Source organism: Tenrec ecaudatus, chromosome 11, assembly GCF_050624435.1.
Source record: "Tenrec ecaudatus isolate mTenEca1 chromosome 11, mTenEca1.hap1, whole genome shotgun sequence".
NCBI lineage: Eukaryota > Metazoa > Chordata > Mammalia > Afrosoricida > Tenrecidae > Tenrec > Tenrec ecaudatus.
The window spans coordinates 12,678,773-12,705,277 of NC_134540.1; the positions used below are offsets into that span (position 1 = coordinate 12,678,773).

The following is a 26,505-nucleotide window of genomic DNA, read 5'->3' on the forward strand; positions in this document are numbered from 1 at the left end:
AATTTGTTTATCCATTTCTCTATAGCCGTTTTTTTTTAGTTGTTTCCATCCTTGTGCTATTACAGAAATTGCTGCAATATACGCGGGTATGCATGTATACATTGGTGTTTCATTCTTTATTTCTTTAGGGTAGATACCAAGTAGAGAGATTGCAAGATCATATTTGTATTTGCATTTGTTTAAGGAAGCACCATACTGATTTCTATAGTGCCTGTAAATTCTGCAATTTTACCAGCAATAATAAGCATCCCAATCTCTTCACATCCTCTTCAGCATTTATTATTTTCTGTAGTTGTAGTTGCTGCTTAATTTTGTTCAGAGTGTCAGTATGCAGTGGTATCTCATTGTTGTTTTTATTTGTATTCCTCTTAGGCTAATGAATCTGAACATTTCTTCATGCGACTGTTGAACACCTAGATGTCATTTTTAGTAAATTGTCTATTCATGTCTTATGCCCATTTTAGATTGGGTTATTTGTATTTTTCTTATTAGGTGGTGTCATTTTCTATAGATTTTTGAAATTAGCCTTTTATCTGATATATTATTGCTAAATATTTTTATCCGATCTGTGGGCTCTGTATTTACTCTTCTAATGAAGTCTTTTGATGAGCACGAATGTCGTATTTTTAGAAGGTCCCAGTTCTCTGTTTTGTCTTCTGTAGTGTGAGTAGTTTTCATAGTGGTCAGTAGTATTTCTGTGTCTTTTATCAGACCTTTAAGTTTGATCCTATTTTTTCATTGATGATCCGTATGGTTCTAAGGTTTATATTTAGGTCTTTAATATATTTTTGGTTCACCTGTTTCATTCTTTTGCAGGTGGTGATTCAATTTTCCCAGCACTATTTACTGAAAAGTTTGTCTTCCCCCACTTAATGTGGTTTAGTCTCTTATCAAAGAGTAGGTGTCTGTAGGTCTGTAGATTGTATTTCTGGGGTCTCAGTTATAATCCATTCATCTACATGCCGATCGTTGGACAATACCAAGTTGGTTTTTATTACTGAGGCTTTATTTATGAATTTTTCTAGCAATTATTTGAATGTCAACTATATATCAGAGCCTGTGTTAAACACTGAAGAATTTCAGTAGTAAACAGGACTGATATTATTTCTGCCCCTGGGGAACATTCAGTGTACCCAAGGAGACAAAACAAATAAACAACTGATTATGGTGTGATAAGTACAAGGAAGGAGCCATGCAGGGGGAGTCGAACCGAAAGTGGGAGGAGACTAACCTGGAGTGGAGTGTTCAGAGGGAGCTTCTAAGATATGGTTTTGATTATTTAATTTTTTGAAGACCCTGAAGTCTCAAGTTAGAAATAAGCATTCGCTTTATTATAATTTCATGCCTGGGGTGTGGGGTGGGGGTGGGGCTGAGACCAACAAACCTCTTCTGGTGTACTCAAGCATTATGTTTGTTTGTTTGTTTAATCTTCTTTCAACACTTTTATAAAATTTGTTATGGTGGTTTAGATAAAAATGCATAGAGCAAAATGGTTTTCCATTCAATGATTTATATACATTTTGACTCAGGACGTTAATTGCAGCCTTCACAATGTAAAGAACTCTTCCCACTTCCTCCCTGTTTACTGCTGGCATGTCTTATCGCTTTATTAGCCCGAGCTTTCTGATGGTGTAACCGTGCATCTCTGATGCTCTGGAGTAGTGTTTCCTAAAGTGGCCGATCTGCCCCCTGGGGTGCTGGGGAGACCCAGGGAGGCTGCAAAAGCAGATCCCTACACTTCATTCAGGAGGATGGAACATCATTCAAAAGGTTTTCATTGCCAGCGGGGCGCTGAGTGATTTGTTGTTGTTGTTGTTGTTGTTGTTTTTAAGGACACAGAAGGCCAAATAAGTTTGGGAACCTATGCAGAGGGAAAGGAAGCACCCTTTCCTTTTTATCCTGCATACAGATGTACAAATATATTTACCAAATGTTGGAAGGTCTGTCATTTCAAATTCAAGTGCTAGAATCCAAATATTGAGAACCAAGAAGAAAAGCAGACTTGGAATGCTCAAAATTTACCAAGCATAAAGAAAGAGGTTTGTAACAGTTAGCTCCTGCACTGTGTAAGCTGAGTTTAGAAAAACCTGGAGTGTTAGCCAAGGTGAGCTGAAGAGATGGCCCACTCGTTGCAAAGGGAGAAAGACCTTGGAAGACCATCACTTCTGAAGGTCTCAGTGTCAGGGTGCCTGCCCTAACACATCATCACAGGTCTGGTAGGTGCACCTGTACAGCGATAATAAGTAAAGATTCTAGTAAAGTCATAAAGAGCATGAGAGATGGAAGAGAGATTGAAATAACGGAGTCAGACACAATTCATGGTAGCAATGTTTACCTCAGCCTCACTTGGTGAGAGAGCTATTTAATGTTAACCAAGGCTTTTATATTTTCGAGGGACATGCAAGCTCCCTAATTACAGGTGAAGACCTACGTCACAGGACGGGGTTGCACTATAGGTTATACAGCAATGAGAGGCGGACAATCTAGGGATATACACACAATAGGAAGAGGAGTGATTGGGGGTATACATGTGACAAAATTGGTGGATCCTAGATTCAGGATGGCAGCTTAATTTTGGATGTCACTGAGCTGGTTTGACCTGTTCCCTGGCTCAGCTATAGAAACCATTATCAGTAGGGTGTGAACTCCACCTACAGGGACCAAGCTAATGGTCGCAAGCCTCAGGTAGAAGTAACCCATTGTCCTTAACAGCAGGGAGCGGGGCCTACCTTCCTCTGGAGACTGATTGCCTTTAGGGAGGATGTCTGTAAGCATCTGACCTCCCCCCATATGCTGGCAAAATGCCCCTAATGTTTGGCATGTCTTTCGGGGAGACAAAGTTGGGGGAAAGTCTCTTTATAATCCCACAGTCTCAGGACTGAGAGCTCAGGGGAGACAAAGGTCACAGCATACATGTCATTTGGCCTGGGCTGCTGGCTATGGTTTTAGTGAGCAAGCTGGGGGTTCTTGTTCCAAGCACCTGTGAATCCTCGGAAGAGTTTTCGCAGGGAAGTGACATCGAACTGTGCCATCAGTTGTCCTTGGAACTGTAAATTCCTATTTCAGCAGACAAAATGTTTGCTCACAAAACAGCTTTTCTCCCATTGTAACACATTGCAAGTAGTAGAAATTCTGGGAAGGCCAAATAAATAACAAAACCAACAGAGAATTATTGCCTTTGCGTCTGACATAAACAAATGAGCGAGCATGCTTCTTCCAACGGTTTATTCTTTAACATTTTCTACCATACAGCAAAGTTTAAAATAAATTACACAGGATGCTCAGTCACCCATTACTATAATATTTTTCCAAAGGCAGTGTTACTTCCTTTTTACCTTGCTAGGAGCCCTGGTGGCACAGTGGGTTATGTGCTGAGCTGCCAACCAGAAGATCCGCAGTTGTAAATCGCTAACCACCCTGAGGGGAAAAGATGGGGCATTCAACTCCCTGTAAGCTCACTATGAGTCAGAATCAACTCTGAGGGCAGTAAGTTTGGCTTTCACTTGCTAAGTAAAGCCCCACCCCAGGAAGTACCGGGTCCTCACCCATTCCTGTGGATCAGAAACCTGCTTGGCTTTTTAGTCCTCTGGTTACATGAGTCTAACACCAAGAAGAAACTAAACTTTCTCCAATACTTAAAAATCATTGCTCTCTCACTTACTATTAGGAGCTGAAGAAAGTTGGTTTCACTCAGTATCACAGGGGTTTCAACCCATGAACTACTCAGAACTGTGTTTCAACTTCAGACCTGCTCTGTGGTCTCTCCCGGCCCCTCTAGGGATGCGAGAGCCGCCGTGGTGACTGGCACGGACCTGAAGGACATGAGCTCAGAACAGCTGGATGAGATCCTGGCCAACCACTCCGAAATCGTCTTTGCCCGGACGTCCCCCCAGCAGAAGCTGATTATCGTGGAGGGCTGTCAGAGACAGGTGAGTGGGTGGCACTGAAGCCAGAGGGTGCACATCCACTGGAGAATCCTCCAAGCAGAGTCGCATCTCAGGCCTGGGCAGTGGGATCCTTTGAAAGCTTTCCCAAGGAAGCTCTGTGCCAGCCATGGTCATTTCACCTCTGTGCCCTCTCTCTGGTTTATGCGCCACTCTGCTCTCGTGGGTCACATCTGAGGGGAATGGTCCCAGAATGTTCCACACTATATGTTGAAGGAAAAACTCAACTGGATCTCTGCATTCAACCACTAGAGCTAGGGACTCCTGACAGCTAAACAGAGTGTTGTGGGCCTTCAAGGATTTGGGGTGGGTCTATAAGGATTTAAAAACACACAACTCCTGTGCACCCCCACACACTAGTTTTTCTTATTTGAAAATATAGCTGCTTTCAGCTCACTCTTGCTTCTTGTATTTCCTGCTTTTATATTTTCTCCTAAATAAGTCTTTGGTTTCCACTCCAATAGTCGTCCTAGCCTTAAGATGAGATTGAGTCTGTGATGCTCTGGCCAAGCCTGTGGTCCCTCCTATCTGCTCAGTGCCCTCTCTCACCGTGTCCCCCACAGGGCGCAGTGGTTGCTGTGACCGGGGATGGTGTTAACGACTCTCCAGCTCTCAAGAAGGCCGATATTGGCATCGCCATGGGCATAGCGGGTTCTGATGCAGCCAAAAATGCAGCCGACATGGTCTTACTGGATGACAACTTTGCGTCCATAGTCACAGGGGTGGAGGAAGGTAAATGAAGTCTCTGGTGAGCTTACAGAGGGCTGGGGTCTGCTGGGGGACTAGAAGCAAGTCCTATAAGAAGAAACATTTTTCCCCCCAGGTCGCCTGATCTTTGACAACCTAAAGAAGACTATTGCTTACACCTTGACCAAGAACATTGCTGAACTTTGCCCCTTTTTGATCTACATTGTTCTTGGGCTCCCTCTTCCCATTGGCACCATTACTATCTTGTTCATCGACTTGGGCACAGACATTGTAAGTAAAGCTCAAAACAGTGGTCTGTGTGTTAGAGCGGGTTGACTAGAGATACAAATTCATTGACCCTCATATTATATGTAACAGAGAACTTTATACCAAGAAGTAATTATGCATCAATAAAACAGCCCAGCCCAGTCCAGATCAAGTCCATAAGTTGGGTATTGGCCCATATGTCCAATATTAGCCCCTGAATTCCTTTAGACTCACGCAGCACATGCAATGATGCCGAATGCAGAATGATCACAAGCCGCTGGGTAGAAAGGCCTGTGGATCCAATGGCAGTGGACATCTCTCCAGGGCGTTGGCTGCCATCAGCGTGGCACCATGTGGCTTGTCAACAAACAGAGAGTGGCCCCTCTTCTGATGGCAGAATCAAGAGAGTTTTCCCAGAATCCTCATGAGAAGGCCACGCCCATAGGAAGGGATCATCAGACTATAACCTGATTGACAGGCTAGACTCCACCCCTTCATTCTTTTATCAAGTTGACGTGAAATTGTGTAATTCTCACAGTCTGTAAATGTTTAAGAATAAGAAGATGAATCAAAGCAAGAGGTTTCTCCGACGTCAACACCATGAGGCCCCTGCGTGGCTCTGCTGGTCTGCCAACCACTTCCCTCCACGTAGGAGTTTTTCAAGACATCAGCTCTTTACCCACCAAAAAGGCTGTGCCCCTATATTGAGCAATAGCTATAGTGAGCAATAGCTAGAGTGAGCAATAGCTAGAGTGAGCAATAGCTAGAGTGAGCAATAGCTAGAGTGAGCAATAGCAGTTATTGAACTGATAAAACGAAAGCTTAAGCTTCCTTTCTTACATGCATCTGTAGCACTTTCAAAAGTACTCATCTGGCTCTAGTTTACAGGATCAAACGCATAGAGGATAAGCTAAATTCACACCACCCAAAAAGAAAACCCCACTGCCATCAAGTTGCCAAGACTGGAACCCACAGGAGTAGAATGCCCTGTCTTTCTCCTGCAATGTGGCTGGTGGTTTTCAAATTTAGGATTTTGCAATTAATAGCCCAGCGAGTGAGTAACCATTATACCACTAGGGCTCCTAAATCCACAAGTTGCCTTATTTTTCTCCTCTGTTTTAAGTAGCAATCAGGTAATCCCTGCACTGCAGGATACCTAGAGACAGCTTTACCTCTGAGAGGAATTAAGGGCCAGTACTTTCTAGTAAAATTATTTTCTGAGCTCTGTAAACTTGTTCATTGTTCTCCACTGCAGAGGTTCTCCAAGTGGGCTCCCCAATCTGAAAGCAATAGGCAGTGCCTGGGAATTTGTTCTCTCTATCTGCCATGAGTCAATTCTGGCTGATAGCAACCCCGTAGGACAGGATTTCCAAGACTATAACTTGTTAGAAAAGCAAATTCTCTGTCCCCACCTCAGACCCTCAGAATCATGAACTCTGGAGGTGGGGCTTAGAGATCTGTCTTTCACAGATCCTCCAGGTGATTCTAATGCCAGGTAAAGTTTAGGAACCACTGTTCTAGTGCAGCGGGAGAAAGATGAACTTTCTACACCTGTAAAGAGTTACAGTCTTGGAAACCCACAGGGGACGTTCTACCGTGTCCTTCAGGGTCACTATGAGTCGGAATTAACTTGCTGGCAGTGAATAAGTTCTAGTTCATTGTAATATGTACAGTCCGGGAGCATGCTAAGGGGATAATAGAAGAAATCCACCCCTGCGGGAGTGTTTTATTATAACTAGTATGCTTAGGACTACTTGTCCATGAAAGTAATAAAAAGCAGATTGATTTCTTTAAACTGGCTGCTTTAAAATTCTGTACCATGAACGCTGCACACATAGATAGACACCCCATGTCCCCACCACCGTGACCACCCCTCCACCAATCCTTCCACCTAACACTGTTGCCACTGCTGTTATCAATATTCTATCAAGACTAGAATTCAGTGTCTCCCCTCTCTCTAGATTCCTTCTGTAGCCTTGGCTTATGAGAAAGCTGAAAGTGACATCATGAACCAGAAGCCTCGCCACAAGAAGGAGGACAGACTGGTGAACAGGCCCCTAGCCATCTACTCTTACCTGCACATTGGTATGCTACAGGCATCTCCCACCTGCACCAAGGTCCACCGCAGAGAATTCATTTGAGACAGCAACTGTTGTGTCTTAGGGTGGGACTGGGAAAGGAAGAGGGAGTTCGAGGAAAACTATAGAACTCTTACCTCAAAAACAAACAAACAAACAAATAAATAAATAAAAGGAAGTCTTACCACTTCTCTCTCTTGTTATTTTAGGCCTCATGCAGTCCCTGGGAGCTTTTGTTGTGTATTTCACCGTTTACGCACAACAAGGGTTTAGGCCCAGCTTTCTCATTGGCCTCCGGGTAGATTGGGAAAACGATGACATGAATGACTTGGAAGACAGCTATGGACAACAATGGGTAAGCGAGGGGAGCGTCCTAGCCTAGCAGCCTGCTCGTGGTCCTCTCTGATCGTGGTCTTGCTCTGAGTAATACTGAAGCTTAGTTTTTCTGGTCTGCCTTCCTCTGACAGGGTGAAACTTTTCTCAGTCGCTAGGGGCTTGTGGACACATGGTTCAGTCTTTGCCAGGACTCTAGCTCATTTCTCAGATTAGATCCCTGGAGCTACCTTTTTGACATGAGTTTAGTCATTGGTCGGGGACAGTAGCCCCCAACACCAGCAGGTGAACAAAATACATGTATTAGAATTCTTCTCCCAGTGCTCCTGGTTAAAGGGAAAGAATAAGGGCCCTTTCTGAAGACAATGTGGGAACCCTTTATCATTCTTGATGAGGGGAGAAGGGAACAAAGCTTTACCAAACAGCCTCCAAATGTCACTAAGTTTCCCCTCGTGAATCCCTCCATCTCTGCTCCCTGACAGACACGGTACCAGCGGCAGTACCAGGAATGGACAGGCTACACGGCCTTCTTCGTTGCCATTATGGTCCAGCAAATAGCAGATCTGATCATCAGGAAAACCCGGAGGAACTCCATCTTCCAGCAGGGTCTCTTCAGGTATTGACAACGTCGAATCTCGGGGCTTCACTCTGCACCTGTCACTCCGAGGGTTAAGAGTTCTGTTGACTCAAAGGGCACGGCTATGGCTTTGCTTGTACTGCACAAGGTCTTAACTCTACTGGGTGGCCTGGGATTGGGTCGTAGCATCATGGTGAGTTCAGATTCCGCTTACTTTCATGGGTCTGTCTTACAGAAATAAAGTCATCTGGGTAGGGATCGCCTCACAGGTCATCATCGCGCTCATTCTCTCCTATGGCCTTGGGAGCGTCACCGCCCTAAACCTCACGATGCTCAGGTGAGTTCACCATGCACTGGCTGCAGAAAGAACTCACCACTCCCCCGCCCTGCCCCCCGCCCCCTGCCAACCTGAAGAAGCTTCCCTTCTCCCCTAACTCTTTGCAAAAACAGAGAGAAATATGAGTCAGTTCCATCTTCCTCATACTTTTCTCTAAAGAGACAGTGCGTTTTCCCACTGTTATTATCACACCTCTCATCCAGTATATCGTTTCAAAGGCAAATGTTGCTTCTTGTCATCACAATTCCTGTTCAATGAAAAGTTGTTTGTATTTATGTTGTACTGACCCAAAGAAGATTCTTTGTTGTTGTGTGTCCAGTATGGCAGGGAAAATGAACAAGAAGCCCTCTGCCAAAGGTTGGGGCTGGGCCTTTTCCTGATGTGCTCTGGGACTCACCTTCCTCCCTTCCATTTCCAGGCCCCAGTATTGGTTTGTAGCTGTGCCTTTCGCTTTTCTGATTTGGGTATATGACGAGGTGCGGAAATTTTACATCAGGCGTTACCCTGGAGGTTAGTAGTAATAGGATTTGTGGAGTTTTGCTTGCCAACTTCAACAGACCTGATTCCTAATGGACTTTTTCCTACCTCTCCAGGCTGGTGGGATATGAACATGTATTATTAAGACCATCTTATTTGCCAAGTCTCCCAGTCAGACATTGATGACGTTCTCCATCTTTTGGCCACAAGCTAGAAGATCTCTTGGGCATTGGAAACACCATCAAAAAGAGCAGGTGGAAGATTATGAAAGATGTTCAACTGATATTTTGTACTTGAAAGCTGAGATCCAACGATTTCTATATGACTTTCATCTGTCTCTACTTGTTTTAAAATATGTGAATTTCAAGGTAATGATGTAAGGAACAGGACATGTATATATGTACATAAATTTCAAGTCTACTGTAACCCAAACATCTGCTAGCATCTCCCTGCTCCTTAAACTCCCATTCTGCTCAAATCTCCATTCTATACTCTGTAAAAGTCCAACAAAAATCCTAGAATTTCTGTAACTTCCTGCGGAACTTATATTTGCACTGCCACCTTATTCAAAAAGGCTTGTTCCACTGGCAGCTTGCAGGAGATGGAGGTGGCAGCTGGTTTACATCATAACAACTTGAACGACCTCAAGCTTGACTCTAGGCATCCGTAAAAGTCCTCAGCCATATTGTCATGACCCAGGTTACCTGGCCTCATCAGCCCTCCTCCCAACCTCCTCCCGGGGCTCTACTTCTCATCTTACCTTCCCTGCCCCAACACCATTCAAATGGCCTCTTTTCCACTTCGAGACCTTGAATTAACTTTCTCCAACTCCTCCAAGGAGCCCTGGTGGCTACTAGCCTCGTTGGGCTACTAACCTCAAAGTTAGCAGTTCAAAACCACCAACTACTCTGCTGGAGAAAGATGAGGCTTTCTACTCCCATAAAGAGTTACGGTCTTGGAAACCCTCAAAGGTAGTTCTATCCTGCCCTACAGGAGTCAGGATCAACTGGGTGATCAGCAGTGAGCAGCTCCTCCAAAACTAAGCTCCGTTTCGCATATCCAAACTCAAAAAGCTCAACTGATCCAAAGGACCGTTCATTTACCAAGATTCCATCTCAGTTGAAAAGCACTATGGTTTTAAAAGTCATACTTACTTCTTGTAAAGCTGTTACAGAGCACTGCCCAGCCCTAATGTTCTGTCAATCATGTTTCTTCATTTAGGTTCATTCATTTGTAACATGCGCATCGATGTTGACAGGCCAAGAAAGGCCTCATTTCTAAGTAAAAGTTGTTTTAGAAAAACCAAGTCTCCTTGTGGCGTTCTGATTAACCTGAGGTTTTCGAGACTGCAGAGTACAGGACACACACACATGTGATTTGAATTGGTTTTTTAACCTTTCCTCCTTATTTACAGAAGGTCAGAAAACGTGGGATTGGTTGTTTGAGCTCTCCTCTCACTAGTCTTCCTGCGCAGTATGCTGTGCCTTCTGATGTCCCCTCATTTCTGAATTAGGGCTTCTGTGGGAAGAAGAGATCTTCAATAAGCCAAGTGGGGGCGGTCATTTTCACCATCTCCCCATCTACTACACACCCAGTACAAATCTGATGTTGACAGAACCTGAAAATTATATTTGGTTAATTTTTTTCTCACTCACCTAGCCTGCTCCCACCATCTTTCCTACAGCCTATCCTTAAGTCAGATGTTCTGCTTATGGCTCTCTGTTGATCATCTCTGGAACAACAGAGGGGATTAGAGCCATGGTCACCTACCAAGATGTTCTCAGGGGTCACGTTTAACAGTACGGCATAGGTAAAGGGGCCATTATTAGATCTTCATGTGAATAGCTTGTAATGTAAAATGGGTAGTGTGTTTGCGTGTGTTTAAATTAAATAATATAGTTATCCTCAGGGTTTTTAACCTTGATTTTTCAGCCACAATTAGCAATGGACTAATCTCCTATCGGTAGTTTCAGTGAACTGGAAACCTTTTCTGGGCTATAGTTGAAGAGCATGGGAATAGCCTTCTTGGTCCAATCCTGACAAGCACCTGTGCTTTCTACTTTTCCAGCGTGCTCTTGGCTGTAATAGGCTGCAGCTCTTTGTCCTGGGGGAGCTGGGGAGGAGATGTCTATAAATAGAACATACTGCTGTTAGATCTAACCTACTCCTGAAAAAAAAATGACATTCAAGTAGTTGTAAAATGAATAAATAACCAAGGAATCAAAAAAATGAGACTGGCTAATCAAATTACTTTAAATTGTAGAGAGGAAAATTCCATAAAGGCCCTTTTCAGGGTTTTGTGGGATTGGTTTGTTTTTCTGTTTTTTGAGGGATCTGCTCAATTGAATTCTAAGACATACTTTTTTAGGGGAAAAAATTGGCAAGTGTAATTTAAACCAAATTTGTGGACAGAAGAATGGAGATATAGTACAGTATACTGTGAGATACGGCTCTTCTAGCCATAGTCTTTCTAACTCCCACCGAACCACTTTTTCCCGATGAGACTGAGTAGGAGACTGTGGGAGAAGATGCTAATAGATCATAGGATTTAGTTGTGGTAATTGGTTACAGCATTAGTTGTGATTGTACAGTCTCCCTTGGAACTCTCAAGATGCCCTTTATCATACCCGTATGCAATATTGTACTGGAAGTCTTAGAGCTGTTAGACAACAATAAGACTGGCACACAAATCGACCCACCTACAATCATGATACCTTTTGAACGTTAAAGCAAGAAAATATTAGCAACTTGGAGTCATTAAAAAAATAGCCCCTCCCCCCATAAGAATTTGTTTCAGAGGACAGCACTGAAGCTGCAGCTCAGGGAGAGGGACATATCTGATCAGAGCACATGGGAGCAAATGAAGGGGGAGGAAGAGAGAGTGGAGTACAACCTGGCCCATCAAGCCATGAGGACGATATTCCCACTCAGAGCAGCCAATCCACAGAGAAGACCATATGGCTGGCCCCACTATGAGACACGACACCCCTCACTGACCCATAGCCCAACAGGGGACAACACTGGGGACACAGTGTGGGAATTGTGCCCGATCTGATCCCACCACACTGAGGCAAAACACTAAGGGCGTGCAACAGAACAGCAAGGGGAACAGAGCAATGAAGTTCCCCAGGGAATACCAAAAACGGACTTTGGGGCCAGGGCTTGGCACCCCATCAGACTCGACCAGAAAACACTCCTAAAGGGCAACAAACAGTCCTTGAACTAACTATAAGCTTTCCTTTTTGGTTGTTGTTGGGGGTTTTTTTGTGTGTCATTGACTTTTTGTTGTTGTTTTGTTTTCTTTTGTTCCTTTGTTATGCTCTGTATTGTTTTTGTGCATGTTATTATCTCTGCAAGTCTGTCTAAATAAAATAGGCTGGATGAACAATCTGGAGGAGAAAACAACAGAACCAATGGTTCTGGAGCTCATGGAAGCTGGGGAGGTGGGGGGAAAGGAAGTGTTGTTAACAAACCCAGGGACAAGGTAACAACAAGTGATCCAAATCAGTGGTGAGAAGGGAGTAGGAGGACTGGTAGGGCATGATCAAGGGTAATGTAACCGAGAGGAATTACTGAAACCCAAATGAAGGCCGAGCATGATAGTGGGACAAGAGGAAAGTCAAAGGAAATAGAGGAAAGAACTGGGAGGAAAAGGGCAATGATAGTGGTCTAAATAAAGGCATATACATATGTAAATATATTTATATATGATGATGGGGAAATAGATCTATGTGCATATCTTTATAGGTTTAATAGTAAGGTAGCTGAGTTAGTTAGTTAATTATGCCAACCTGGCCGATAAATACATGTGGGATTAATTGAAGGGTGGAGGGATAAATGGCTCGGTGAGCCTCACCTTTATAGTTCTCGGGTCTCTTGCTTTGTGATAGTCGCACCAGGGTGCAGCTGCCTTAGCAGTTCCCTGCTTCAGCTGGCAAGGCTCACTTCCTGCAAGACATCCCCAAGGAGAAGCCACATGAATGTACCCTGATGCAGCCCTGGGTGCTGGAGCAGCCGTGTAGAGACCCTTGCCAGCACTGAGATGCTCACATGCTCACTGACTCGGCTTTCCTCCTGCAGTCGGCATCATTGTGTCTGCTTTGTGAGAAGGAGGACTTTGTGGACTGGTGTTGGACACAAGGGTTAATGGGTGAATGTTGGACTTGTGGGCTTGGGCAGCACTGGGTTGGGATGTTTTCTTGATGCACAGTTAACCTTTATATAAAACTCTCTCTTTTACATGAGTTTCTGTGGATTTGCTTCTCTAAAGTACCTAGACTAATAGAGTAGCAGATGGACTTTAGGCCTCCAAGCAAGTACTCCCTCAATGCAAGATCACTTTGTTCTATTAAACTGGCATTCCATGATGTTCACCTTCCTGAAACGATCGCTGAAGAAAAATGGGTGCATAAGCAAATGTGGTGAAGAAAGGTGATGGTGCCCAGCTATCAAAAGATATAGCTTAACGGCTTGAAGATAAACAAACGGCCATCTAGCTCAGAAGCAACAAAGCCCACATGGAAGTTGCACACCAGCCTGTGTGATCACGAGGTGTCGAAGGGATCAGGTATCAGGTATCAAAGAACAAAAAATCAAATCATTGTGAATGAGGAGGAGTACATATTGGGTACCCAAAGCCTATCTGTAGACAAATGGACATCCCCTTACAGAAGGGTTGCAGGGAGAAGACAAGCCAGTTAGGGTACAGTGTAGCAATGATGAAACATACAACTTTCCTCTAGTTCCTAAATGCTTCCTCCCCCAACTATCATGATTCCAATTTTACCTTGCAAATCTGGCTAGACCAGAGGAAGTACACTGGTACACATAGCAACTGGGAACATAGGGAATCCAAGGCAGATGATCCCTTTGGGACCAATGTCGAGAGTGGCAATAGTTGAGGTGGAAAGGGGGAACTGATTGCAAGGATCTACATATAACCTTCTCCCTGGGGGATGGACAACAGGAAAGTGGATGAAGGGAGATCTCGAAAAGTGTAAGATATGACAAAATAATAATTTATACATTATCAAGGATTCATGAAGGAGGGGGAACAGGAAGGGAGGGGGAAATGAGGAGCTGATACCAAGGGCTTAAGTGAAGAGCAAATGTTTTGAGAGTGTTGAGGGTAACAAATGTACAAATGTGCTTGACACAATGGATGGTTGTATGGATTGTGATAAGAGTTGTATGCACCCCCAATAAAATGATTTTTTTAAAGCCTCTGCCATGATGGATTTTGTATGTCGGTTTGGTGGATAAGGAAAAAAACAAACTTATAATCAAAGTAAAATGTCTATGGTTTATGTCTGTCTCTCTTTTACAAGTCTTTCAAGAGGATTTCTCCAAAAGAAAAAAAAATAGCAAAATGGGGTGGGGCTGGGGATTTCTTAAGTAAATACTGCCCAAAAGGGGAAGGTGTTTTTCACTTTGTATACGAGGGACAATTATATGAGTATAATTTGTATGTATCTTACACTTAATAAATTATGATGCAAGGTGTTATCTGGAAAAGTCTGTTTTAAGAAAGTAAATGAGAAGGAGCATAGAAGAAAACCAGGAATTGGGGCCAGATGCATAAATCTGAGAGTAAAGAGTCAGCATGGCATGAACATGGAGAGCAGTAGAAAGACTGGTTCAATATGTACTTGAAAAAAATAGTCAAGAATCCTTTCATGCTGTTGATAGGGTATCAAATAGTTTGTAGGTGCCAGAAACTCACAAACGTAGTACAGAGTGACACTGTACAACATAAGGAAAGCTGGTCCTGTACCACCTTCACAATCCTTGCTATGCCAGAGTCCATTACTGCAGCCACTGTGTCAATCTATCTTTTCAAGAGTCCTCTTTTTCACCCACCCAAGCATGGTAGGTGTTCTAACCCAGAGACCGATCCATCCTGAGGGCACAAGCAATGATGTGAGATGAAGTCTTACATGCCTTGCTTCTAGAGCATTCTGGCTGTACTTCCTCCAATATGGATTTGTTCATTCTTCTGACAGTCCTTGGCACTCACCAACACTGTAATTCAAAGGCATCAATTCTTATTATTATTCATTGTCCAACTTTCTCATGCATGAGAAAATTTTTAAAAGGCTATGAGTTAGATCAGGTACATCTTGTTCCTCAAAGTGACAACTCTTGCTTTTTAGCAATTTAAAATAGCAGAACCTAATTCGGGATTTTATCTTCTAGGCACAAAGGTTGTATAAGACAAAGCTGAAAGGAATTGAACATAGAAATTGGGTGAATCTTAAAGGATAGAAGCTTCTGTTTGTGTGAAGATAAATTGGAATATTGTAGAGAAACAAAAATATTGTGTAATCCTAAAACTCGTAGGTGGGTTTTTTTATTTTGTTGTTCGTTTTTACACTTTCTATTTACAAAAGGAGCCCTGGTGGCTATGTGTTGGGTTGTAAACTGCAAGGTCAGCAGTGTGAAACCACCAGCTGCTTCTCAGGAGACAGATGAGGCTTTCTATTTCCTTAAAGAGAAAGAGTCTCAGAAACCCACAGGGGCAGTTCTACCCGGTCCTCCAATGGGTTGTTGCTACGAGTCGGAGTCGACGTGATGGCAGTGAGTTTGAGTTTGGAATGTTTACAATATGGGGTTTCTTTCCTCTGCTTTCATTCTTTCGACAAATGAAGTGCCAAAGCCGTGGGGTAGTTCAGTGGTCAGATTCTCGCTTTCCATGTGGGAGAGGTGGGTTCAGTTCCTAGCCAATGTAACTCAGGTGTGACCAGACTTCTCTGTCAGTGTGGGTAGGTTACTGTGGTGTCCTGGGAATCCATTCCATTGGGGAAGCTTTTGCTCGTTCCCAGAGTACATGGCTTCAAGCTACGAACATGAGGTCACGGTTTAGAAGAGATACACACAATCCGCCCTCAAACTCAACTCACTGCCATTAAGTCAATTCCAACTCATAGCAACCCTATAGGACAGAACAGAACTAGCTGCCCCTGTGGTTTCCAATACTGTAAATCTTTAAAGGAGTAGAGAGTCTCACCATGGTGATTTTGAGCTGCAGATTTTGCTGTTAGCTGCCCTGGGCTTATCTGGAGGCTATAGTGACTATGTCCCACCCCCTAGAGGCAGAAATAAGATTGCCTGTGTGAGTGAAACTGTAATTGGCATAACAAGGACCAAGCAGAGAGTCACCCTAAGGAAAGAGACTGGGATGCTAAAACTCTCTCAAAAAAGAGGAAAACAACAACAGAGACAAAGAAAATGGACAAACTTGGACTCTGGAAGGGCCTGATGTAGCTGATTCATGCAGATGCCATTCGTTGGCTGGTCCCATTGTCATTTGAGGGTTGGCAAGTGCACTGAAGTGAAAATACTTCCTGGGGCTCTCCATAGTCTGTAGTTACAGGGTGAAAGTGTACACATAAGTCATCAAAGACTCTAACCCTTGGATCGGTCAGTTTTGACATCCCACTGGGTGTAAAAGTGAGTCATCTCAAACAGGAAGAGGGAATCACATGACCATCAAGAAGGAAAAACCACCAGAGGGAGATGTGCAAGATCTCTGCCTGAAGGGGGAGGAGGCACTGCAGACACCAAGGGCCACAGCACTGAGACCATGAGACAAAGCAGAGAAAGCAGAGATAAAAGAGGGGCACTGTGCTGAAGCCATGAGATGTACTGAGAAGCCTTGCCGCGACCATGAAACCACGAGACAGATGTCAAGGAACAGAGAGTTGTGGCTGCTGGCATGGCTGAGAAGAGGCGCTGCTGTGGACGAAAGGGCTGTTTTCTCATAATCCTTTGTGATCCTGACTTTTGATAACCCGTGAACTTCCCTAATAAAGCCCCCTAATCATTAGTGCTGTCTGCGAGTTCTGTGTGGCCATTGCAATAGCTTATTGACCCAGCAGAGAAGTAGAGTGCACTGGGAAGGATGGTTAGTATCAGAACAGGGCAAAGCAGGATGCAAAGTGGAGGCACATTCGGACTGGAATTGTCCTTAGGCAGATATGGATTGGCGTCTCCTCCCACCAAGGAGTCAGAGGTAGTCAGATGTGGCTCCCATGCTGCTTCGTCTTGTACAGAAGAACACACACACAGGTAGATTTTGTCCTTTAGTTGAGTGATCACAAGGAAGTGCTGAGATGGTAGTGATGGTCTAGAGCTATAGTGAGAAAGCCCTTAAGCAATAGGAAATTTATATTGCAGATAAAGTATAACCCTGAAATAATAGGAAAAAAGCTTAGGAGGCTTTTCAGGCCCCTGAAATCCACTTCCAATGTATGCCAAGTACCAGTTTCCCCCAATAAAGCATCATGTAAGTTTAATAAGAACAGTAAGTCTGCAGTCCACATCAACAGTCCATTAGTCAACTGAGAATGCCATAAGATCTTCTTTATTAGGAGAGAGATCATCAAATCCATTGCCTAACCTGGGACACTTTTGAAAATATGATGAGGCACGACTAATCATTTCACTGGGATAAGTTACAGACACCAGTATGCCCTGGGATAACCCAGATGGATGGTCACCAGGTGCCCTGACAGAACAAAACACAGGTCTGGGAGCCAAGACTCATTCCCTCGTTCAAACCCATTCCTGGAGAAGTCATTCAATCACTTTGAACGTCAGTGTCTTCAAATATAAGATGGGGGAAAAAGACCTACCAAATTCACTGCCATTGAGTTGATGCCAACTCATAGCAACCCTGTGGACAGAATAGAACTGCCCCCGTGAGTCTCTGAGATTATACCTCTTTATGGCAATAGAAAGCCCCATGGAACAGCTGGTGCTTTCAGACTGCTGGCCTTGAGGATCGCAGCCCAATTCATAAACACGCCACCATCAGGGCTCCTGAAATAGAAGATGGTGATGATAATGTTTCTTCATCTCACAAAGGTAAATTGAATAGAAAAGAGATGTAAGAGAAACTTGAAGTTAAATGTCTCTAAATAACGCAAGTTCTCTGGTGGCATGGTAGGTTATACATTGTCTGCTGCTAACCCCAAGGTAAGAAGTTCAAAAGCAACTCAGGAAAAAGATGAGGCTTTCTCCTCCCATAAAGAGTTAACAGTTTCGGAAACCCACAGGACAGTTCTGCCCTGTCTTATAGCGTTGCTATGAGTGGGATCAACTTGATGGCAGTGAGAATGAGAAATAATTTATGTCAAAACCATATCTCATCACCAGTGGAAGGATAACTTTCTAACAAGATTAAAGACTATAGGAGGTGCCTCTTAATAAGTTTATGCTCCCCAGTCAGCAACATCTACCCACCATAGATGCTGGGGTTCAATAAAACACAGAACGGAACTGTTTTCTCAGAGGAAACAACTCCCATGGGGGCCATCCCAGGAAAATACTCCGATCTTCAGATACTGAAATGAACTAATTAGACGGTCTCCGGCATGGCTAGATCCTCAGTAAGTGTTCTGTTAGTTTCCCCAAAACACGTCTATTTTACCCAAGAAGAGGGAAAGATTTGGGGCAGAAGGACAAATTTGTATTTGCTTGCTCTCTGGTTTATCAGGGTTCTTTAGAAAGTAGCAGTCATGCTGGAAAATATATTTAAATATATTTTTTAATTATTTAAAATTTATTTAAATATATTTTCCAGCCAGGTCGTGCACAGGTAGTCATTAACTCTTTCATAGGTGTATTATCAGAAAGAAAGACTTATTAGTCAATGTATTACAAGAAGAAACCCACACTAAAAATTTGATTCAGCAGTCAAAACTGACAATGCTACAGGTACACACTCACATGCACCCCAGTGGGATATGAAAAGGCTTATCATAGTATAATGAGTCTTTCTGGAGAAAGCGGCATAGCTCCCAGAAGGTTCAAAAGGCTAAACATGATAGTGGGACAAGAAGAAAGTAAAAGGAAATAGAGGAAAGAGCTAGGAGGCAAAGAGCATTTATAGAGGTCTAAATACCGGCATGTACATATATAAATATATGTATATTTGATGATGGAGAAATAAATATACGTGCATATATTTATAGGTCTAGTATTAAGGTAGCAGATGGACATTGGGCCTCTACTCAAGTACTCCCTCAATGCAAGAACACTTTGTTCTACTAAACTGGCATTCCATGATGCTCACCTTCCCAACATGATCGCTGAAGACAAAGCAGGCACATAGAAAATGTGGTGAAGAAAGCTGATGGAGCCCCAGCTATCAAAAGATATAGCATTTGGGATCTTGAAGGTAAACAAGTGGCTATCTTGCTCAGAAGCAACAAAGCCCACATGGAAGAAATACATCAACCTGTGTGATTATGAGCTATCAATAGGACAGGTATCAGGCATCATCAGAACAAAAAATCATATCATTGTGAATGAGGGGAAGTGCAGAGCGAAGATCTAAAGCCCATCTGTAGGCAACGGGACATCTCCTTATACAAGGGTCATGGGGAGGAGACGAGACAGTCAAGGTGCAATAGAGCAATGATGAAACATACAACTTTCCTCTACTTCTCTACTGCTTCCTCCCTCCCACTATCATGATCCCAATTCTACCTTACAAATCCAGCTAGACCAGAGGATGTACACTGATACAGATCAGAGCTGGAAATGCAGGGAATCCAGGACAGATAAACCCCTCAAGACCAATAATGAGAGTAATGATACCAGGAGGGAAAGGAGAAGGTGGGGGAGAAAGGGGGAGCCAATTACAATGATCTACATATAGCCCTCTCCCTGGGGGATGGACAACAGAAAAGTGGGTGAAGGGAGACATTGGACAGTGTAAGACATGAAAAAATAATAATGATTTATAAATTATCAAGGGTTCATGAAGGAGGGAGGGTGAGAGAGGGAGGGGAGAAAAATCAGGAGTTGATACCAAGGACTCAAGTAGAAGAAAATGTTTTGATAATGATGATGGCAACAAATGTACCAATGTGCTTGACACAATGGATGTATGTATGGATTATGAGAAGAGTTGTGTGAGTCCCCAATAAAATGATTGAAAAAGAAAGAAAGAGATTGTCCTAGGGTTGTGATGGTGGTTAGGGTGTAAGGCTGGGCTCCAAAGCAGGGAGCCTGCGCTTTCTTCGCTTGCTCAGTTGTGAGACACAAGAGACAAAGGGAAAAGTGATACTTCACATGGTCAGTAGGCAAGCATCAAAAAATGGAGCCAGACTTTTTATTACAAGAGGCATGTCTGTGTTGAGTCAGTTCAGTGGGAAAAGGAACAGAAGCATAAAGAAACAGTGCAGACAATCAACGGAGTATAGAAATCTCTGTCAGGCACTGACTGTAGCACTTTATTTAGGGTTAATGATTTGCCAGGCACTGTTCTGAGAACGTCTAGACATGTTAATTCATTTAACCTCATAACAACCCTAAGGGGAAAATACTAGTATCGTCCCATTTCCACAGATGGGAAAACTAGGTATGAAATGTTACATAATTGACTAGGCTTACATAGTGAGTATTATAGTGAGGCTTACATATCAGCAGAACTAAGACAACAAATCCAATCAGTTTGACTCCCAAACCGGTGTTCTGCGTCACTAGAGGATAACTGCCTTTCATAAAGAAGGGGTTAGTTAACATCTGTGCAATCCACAGATGTGTATGTCAGTCTCGTCTACTTAAAAACAAAACAAAAACCACACTCTCCAAGAAGACTTTTCATAATAGTTTTACATAATTAAGATAAAAAACAAGACCTCAAGATGATTCCATATGTGCACTATATACAATAAAACTGTTGGAAAACAGAACAAAAATGATTTCATAGTGTTTAAAATTTTTCTAAAATTCAACGTAATTTTACAGCATCAGTGGGAACTTCTAGAAGAGGCTAAATTCCTGCTATAGTCCTACCTTGGAGGAAGATAAACCAAAGATCTGAACAGTTAGATCTGCTTTATCAAAGACTGAAGGCAGATCTCTCTATACCCTGAATGCTTCACCTGAGCCAACTTCTGAGAGGTTATTTCAGGATCAACCAAAGCCAGAGCCAGGTAAACGGTGGCTTAATGGAGAGTTAATTTTCCATGTATCAATGGCACAATCTGAATGTTAGTGCAGTCCAGCCGTGGTACTTAGGGAACACATTCCAATAAGAAGTCCTCTGCAGTTTCCATAATACTCTTCATCTTTACAAGTATATCCTTTCCCTGGCCACAACCCCAGATTCTTTCCATCCGTTAAAATTTCCAGGAACACCGGGAGGTCAAATTTCACTTATGAACACAATTAATTTACCCCACATTTATTGGCAGTTGATCATTTACAAAGTCTTCCATACTTGGGCCTCCTAGTGAACCTGAGAAATAGTCTGGGAATTTTACAAATGAGGAGAATGAATCTCAGAGCGAGAGACTGATTTACTTACAGTCACCCAAGAAATCAGCAACAGGAAGTTTATCTGCCTCTTGATCCAGTGTAGTTTTCATGACCCCAGTCAACATCTTGGTCAATATTATTTCAATATGGAGAGACTAAATAAAAAACTCTGGGCAGGTTGGGACTTTGTGTGCTTCTATCTTTTTCATATGTTCACTTCATTCTTATGCATACCAGGGCCGGACACTGTGGGAGCAATATGTGTGCATGATCTCATTGAATTCTTTGAGCAGTTCTGTGATGTATTATTATTCCCCATTTGCAGATGAGTTTCTAGGAGCTCAGAGAAGTCATATGGCCAGCAAGTGTTTATATCGTCTAATTTTTCCAACTGAAAGTCTTCCTTCTACACGACACTGTCTTTGGGTCATTTGTGTTCCTTGCCTTTCTTCATTTCCTTGTAAGGAATGTCTTGGGTAGGACAATTCCCAAGCTATGGGGATATATCTTTATCCCGAAGAAACACTGAAATTCTTCTACCCATTGGTACCAAGGGCTACTAAGAGCATAAGGGAAAGACATTTTTTATCATGGTATTTCATTCATGTTTATTTATGACTAAACTGTGAATACTTAGCATGACTTATCAGTCTCAGTCGCCACTTGTCTGTCATTTTGTTGTACTGCAGTGATTTTTGCGTTGCCCCGATGCTGGAAGTTTTGTCATTGGTGTTTCAAATACCAGCAGGGTCACCCAAAGTGCACAAGTTTCAGCTGATTGGAAGAGATCCATACTTGTATCCATTCCAAAGGCAGGTGATCCAAGGGATGCGCAAATTTTATTTACATGTGTTTCATGTAAATAAAATTTTGCTGAAGATCATTCATCAAAAGATCACTTAATATCTGGCCAGAAATTCAAGCTAGTTTCAGAAGAAGACATGGGGCAAGGGATATCATTGCTGACATCAGATGGATCTTAAATGGAGCAAAGAATCAGAGAAAATGGACTATATAAAAAAGAATGCTGCACCAGAAATGCAGGAAGGCTTATTATGTGATATGTAAATTACACAACCTTGCTTGCTGAGAGTGAAAAAGAAATCGAAGCCCTTGCTGATGAAGATCAAGGATTGTAGCCTTCAGTATGGATTACAACTCAATGTAAAGAAAATTGAAATCCTCACAACTAGACCAATAGGTAACATCATGATGAACAGAGAAAAGATGGACATTGTCAAGGATTTCATCTTGCCATGATCCACAATCAAGGCTTATGGAAGCATCAGTGAACAGATCAAAAGACAAGTTATATTCAGTGAATCTGTTGTTTCAGACCTCTTTCAGGTGTTGAGAAGCACAGATGAAACTTTGAAGACTAAGCTGAGCCTGAACTAAGACACAGTATGTTCCATCACCTCTTACACATGTAAAAGTTGGGCATTAAAGAAAGAAGACTAAAGAAGAATTGATTTGCTGGTGAAGAATAAGCACCATGGAGTAGTGAGATGAGATCAAAAGCATCAGGCAGAAAGAAATCAAAGGTTATTAAGTATCTAGCAAAGAAGGAAAAGACCAAAATGAACTTGAGAAGAGACTCTGGGACTTACCCTTGAAAATAAAGAAGCTAGTCTCAGGAAAGTGTAATATACTAATCGAGTGTCCAACGACCTAGACTTAGAAAACCCAAAGAGAAGAAAATGCCCAGTAGTTCTTCAGCTGAAAGAACTAAAGAAAAGGTTGAAGGATTGCGTTACAATACTGAAGGATTTTGTGTGTAAAATATTAAATGATTGAGGAAGCATTCAAAGAACATAGAAGGAATACACAAGGTCACTGTACCACAAAGAATTGGTCTACATTTAACCACTTTTAAAAGGTAGCATATGTATCAAAGGATGTAGCATCTGGGGTCTTAAAGGCTTGAAGGTAAACAAGCGGCCATCCAGCTCAGAAGCAACAAAGCCCACGTGGAAGAAGCACACCATCCTGTGTGATCACGAGGTGTCGAAGGGATCAGGGATCAGGCATCACCGGAACAAAAAAAATCATATAATTGTAATGAGGGGGGAAGTGCAGAGTGGAGACCCAAAGAAAGCCCATTTTTTAGGCCACTGGACATCCCCTTACAGAAGGGTCTCGGGGAGGAGATGAGCCAGTCAGGGTGCAGTGCAGCAACGATGAAACATACAACTTCCCTCTAGTTCCTAAAGGCTTCCTCCTCCCCCCACTGTCATGATCCCAATTCTACCTTACAAATATGGCTATACTAGAGGATGTACACTGGTAGATAGGAACTGGAAACACAGGGAATGCAGGACGCATGATCCCTTCATGAGGGAGGGTGGGTTGGAAAGGGGGAACCAATTACAAGGATCTACATATAACCTCCTCCCTATGCACAGACCAAGAGACAGTCATTCAAACAGAACACAGGAAGACTGTGTGGCTTGAAATTAGGAAAGAGGTGGGTCAGGGCTGGATTTTTCTCACCACACTTACTTAATTTCTATGTTAGCAAATAATCCGAGAAGCTGGACTATATGAAGAAGAATCAGGATTGGCGGAAGGCTCAATAACAACCTGTGATATGCAAATGACACAAACTTGCATGCTGAAAGTGAGGAGGACTTGAGACACTTTAATATAGATCATACATTCAAGTAAATTACAAATCCATACAGCCTTTACTATTGATTTCAAATCAAAGTAAAGGAAAAAACTCAATGTGGATCACTAGAGAACATCATGATAAATGCAGAAAATATTGGATTTGTCAAGGATTTCATTTTAGTTAGATCTACAATCAACACTCATGGAAGCAACAGTTAAGAAATAAAACAAGTATTGCATTGGATACATCTGTTGCAAAAGACCTCATAAAACTGTCCAAGAGCAAAGATGTCACTTTCAGGACTAAGATGTGCTCTATCCCCACCATGGTATTTTGAATCACATCATATGCATGTGAAAGTTGAACAATGAGCAAGGAAAGCTGCAGAAGAATCGATGCCTTTGAATTATGGCGCTGGTGAAGAATCTTGCAAGTACCATGGACTGCCAGAAGGACAACCTGTGGAACAAATCTTAAGAGAAGTACCATCATAATATTCCTTAGAGTGAGGATGATGAGACTTTGTCTCAGGCACTTTGGACATGCTATCAAGAGGGACCAGTCCCTGCAAAAACATCATGATCGACAAAAAAGAAAATATGCCCCAAAGAGGAAGACATGGAGGCTGCACCAATGGACTCAAACATGGAAATGATTCTAGGATGGTGCACAACTGGGGCACTGTCACCTTCTGCTGTTATGTGGGGTTTCTGTGATTAGCAACCAACTGGCCAGCACCTAACAACAACACAATGGCTAATGATTGAGAGCATTTCTTTACATAATTTTGGCTACCTGACTTAAAGGATTTTTTAAGCCCCCTGCATCCCCCCCTGCCTCCATCATGCCTCTCATCCCTATTTTTCTTTTACACCAATTTGGGTACCTCTAGGTGTACCTGATGGTGTTTTCAGTGGTCTAATTATGCCTGTGAAAGTTGGACATTGATTAGAAAGGGAAAAGGAGAATCTATGCATTTGAGTTGTGGTGCTGGTGGAGAACTACTGAAAGTACCAGGGACTGCCAAAAGAACAAACACATCTGTCTTGGAACTGGTACAGCCAGAATGCTCCTTAGTGGACAAGAAGGCAAGACTTCATCTCACCTACTTTGGTCATAGACAGGAGAGTTCAGTCCCTGACAAAGAACAGCATGCTTGGCAAAGTACAGGACAGCAAAAAACAAGAGGAAAATTGCCAAGGAGATTGGTTGACACAGTGGCTGCAACAATGGGCTTAAACATACCAACAATGATAAGTATATAAATATGCAGGACCTGGCAGTGTTTTCTTACAACATCAACAGTATGGCTACAATCGAAAAAGAGGATCAGGGTATGGTAGAGTGGCTATAAAGAAATGTGAACTACTGGGAATGTAAAACTGTACAGTCATTGTAGAAAAGTATATGGCAGTTTCTCAAAAAAAAACTAGAGGTAGAGCTGCCATATGACCCAGCAATTCTTCTATCTACCCCAGAGTTCTAACAGAAGTAACATAAACAGACATGTGCCCATTTTTGTTCATCACAGCACCATTAACAACAGTAAAAAGATATAAACAACTTAAGTGAACAGCACAGATGAATGGATAACTAGAATGTGGCATATACGTACGCAAATCCTAAGGGAAAATAGTTTCAAAAAATCTTATAACATGGATGACATTGTGCTGAGCCTTAAAACTTTGGTTCACCTAAACTTTAAGAGAATTTTAGAAAGATATTTGCCTAAAATCCAGTTACAAAAGACTACATATTGTATGATTCCGTTTACATGAAATGTCTAGTACAGGCTAAAGTCTCTATAGAAAGTTAATTCTCAATAAAAACAGAAGTCAGAAATCAATATGATGTCACCTTTGGTGTTTGAGGAAAAAATAACTGCCAACCTAGGATTTTCACAAAGTTCACAAAGACAAGGTTCTACACACTACCTACCTCTGGTGAGTAGCCCTGGGGGTCTTAGAAGATTGAGAGTGACCCTCTAAGGTGCAGCTCTTGGTCTCTACCTGTCCAGAGGAAAGAAAAATGAAGAAAATTAAACACACATGGGAACAACTAGTCTAATGGATTCATGGACCACGTGAACATCAGTCTCTAGAACCCTGAGACCACATTAAAAGGTCCCTAGATAAAGTGACAGAAAATTGTGGAACAAATCTCAAAATCATAAAAAAAAAAAAAAGAAAGAAAAAGACTAGGTTCGCTAATAAGACAGAGACTAGTAAAAGCTTCTATGATCCTTCCTCACCTTTCATGTCTGGAAATGAACTCATTCCCCTGTCTCAATTTGCAACTGAATAATGGACAGGCCCATAAAGGGAACAACACTAGGGAGGCATGCACACCTTAGTCAAGTATTTATGATCAAAAGGACAGCATCCACCCAAGGACCAAGTTCATAAGATTTAGGAAAGAAAGGGAAATGGAAACAGAAAACAAGCAGGAAGCGGGATAGGTGATGTCACACTTAGGGATTGCAATCAGCAAAATGAAACAAACTATGTGTCAGTTGTGGAATGGCAAATACCTGCTCTGAAGACACAATGTCGAGGGGAAAAATAGAGGAGCTGAGGAATAGATGGAGGTTTGTATTATTAGCAGCTTCAAAAGACACCATTGGAACCTCCAGGTACTGTCTTGGTCACACACCTGCTACCACATTGCAACCACATTCATCCCTTGCTCACAAAACTGACACTCTACTATTTGAAGGTATAGTCCAACCCTTGAACCCACATTTGAGACTCTCCAAAATGTGTTCTACCACGCCTTTAACACTTAGTACACATCACCTTCACAGGAGTTTCCATTTTAGGAAGAGTTATGTACGTCTCAAGCACAGAATCTATTAGTTTATTTATTCTTAGTATCACTAAAAGCTCCCAGCACAATATCTTGCATACAATTAGGCCCAACAA

At 42.5% G+C, this 26,505-nt stretch overlaps 1 protein-coding gene across 1 annotated transcript in view; it reads left to right on the forward strand.

Moving 5' to 3' along the window:
* Nucleotides 1-8,738, forward strand: part of LOC142461591 (potassium-transporting ATPase alpha chain 2) — a 33,001-nt gene extending 24,263 nt beyond the window's left edge. The window contains exons 14-21 of the mRNA XM_075563562.1: nucleotides 3,779-3,929; nucleotides 4,508-4,676; nucleotides 4,768-4,922; nucleotides 6,860-6,983; nucleotides 7,186-7,331; nucleotides 7,792-7,925; nucleotides 8,122-8,223; nucleotides 8,642-8,738. Of these exons, the coding sequence (XP_075419677.1) occupies nucleotides 3,779-3,929; nucleotides 4,508-4,676; nucleotides 4,768-4,922; nucleotides 6,860-6,983; nucleotides 7,186-7,331; nucleotides 7,792-7,925; nucleotides 8,122-8,223; nucleotides 8,642-8,738 (1,078 nt within the window). The remainder of the gene's footprint in view (nucleotides 1-3,778; nucleotides 3,930-4,507; nucleotides 4,677-4,767; nucleotides 4,923-6,859; nucleotides 6,984-7,185; nucleotides 7,332-7,791; nucleotides 7,926-8,121; nucleotides 8,224-8,641) is intronic.
* The last annotated feature ends 17,767 nt before the right edge of the window (nucleotides 8,739-26,505 follow it).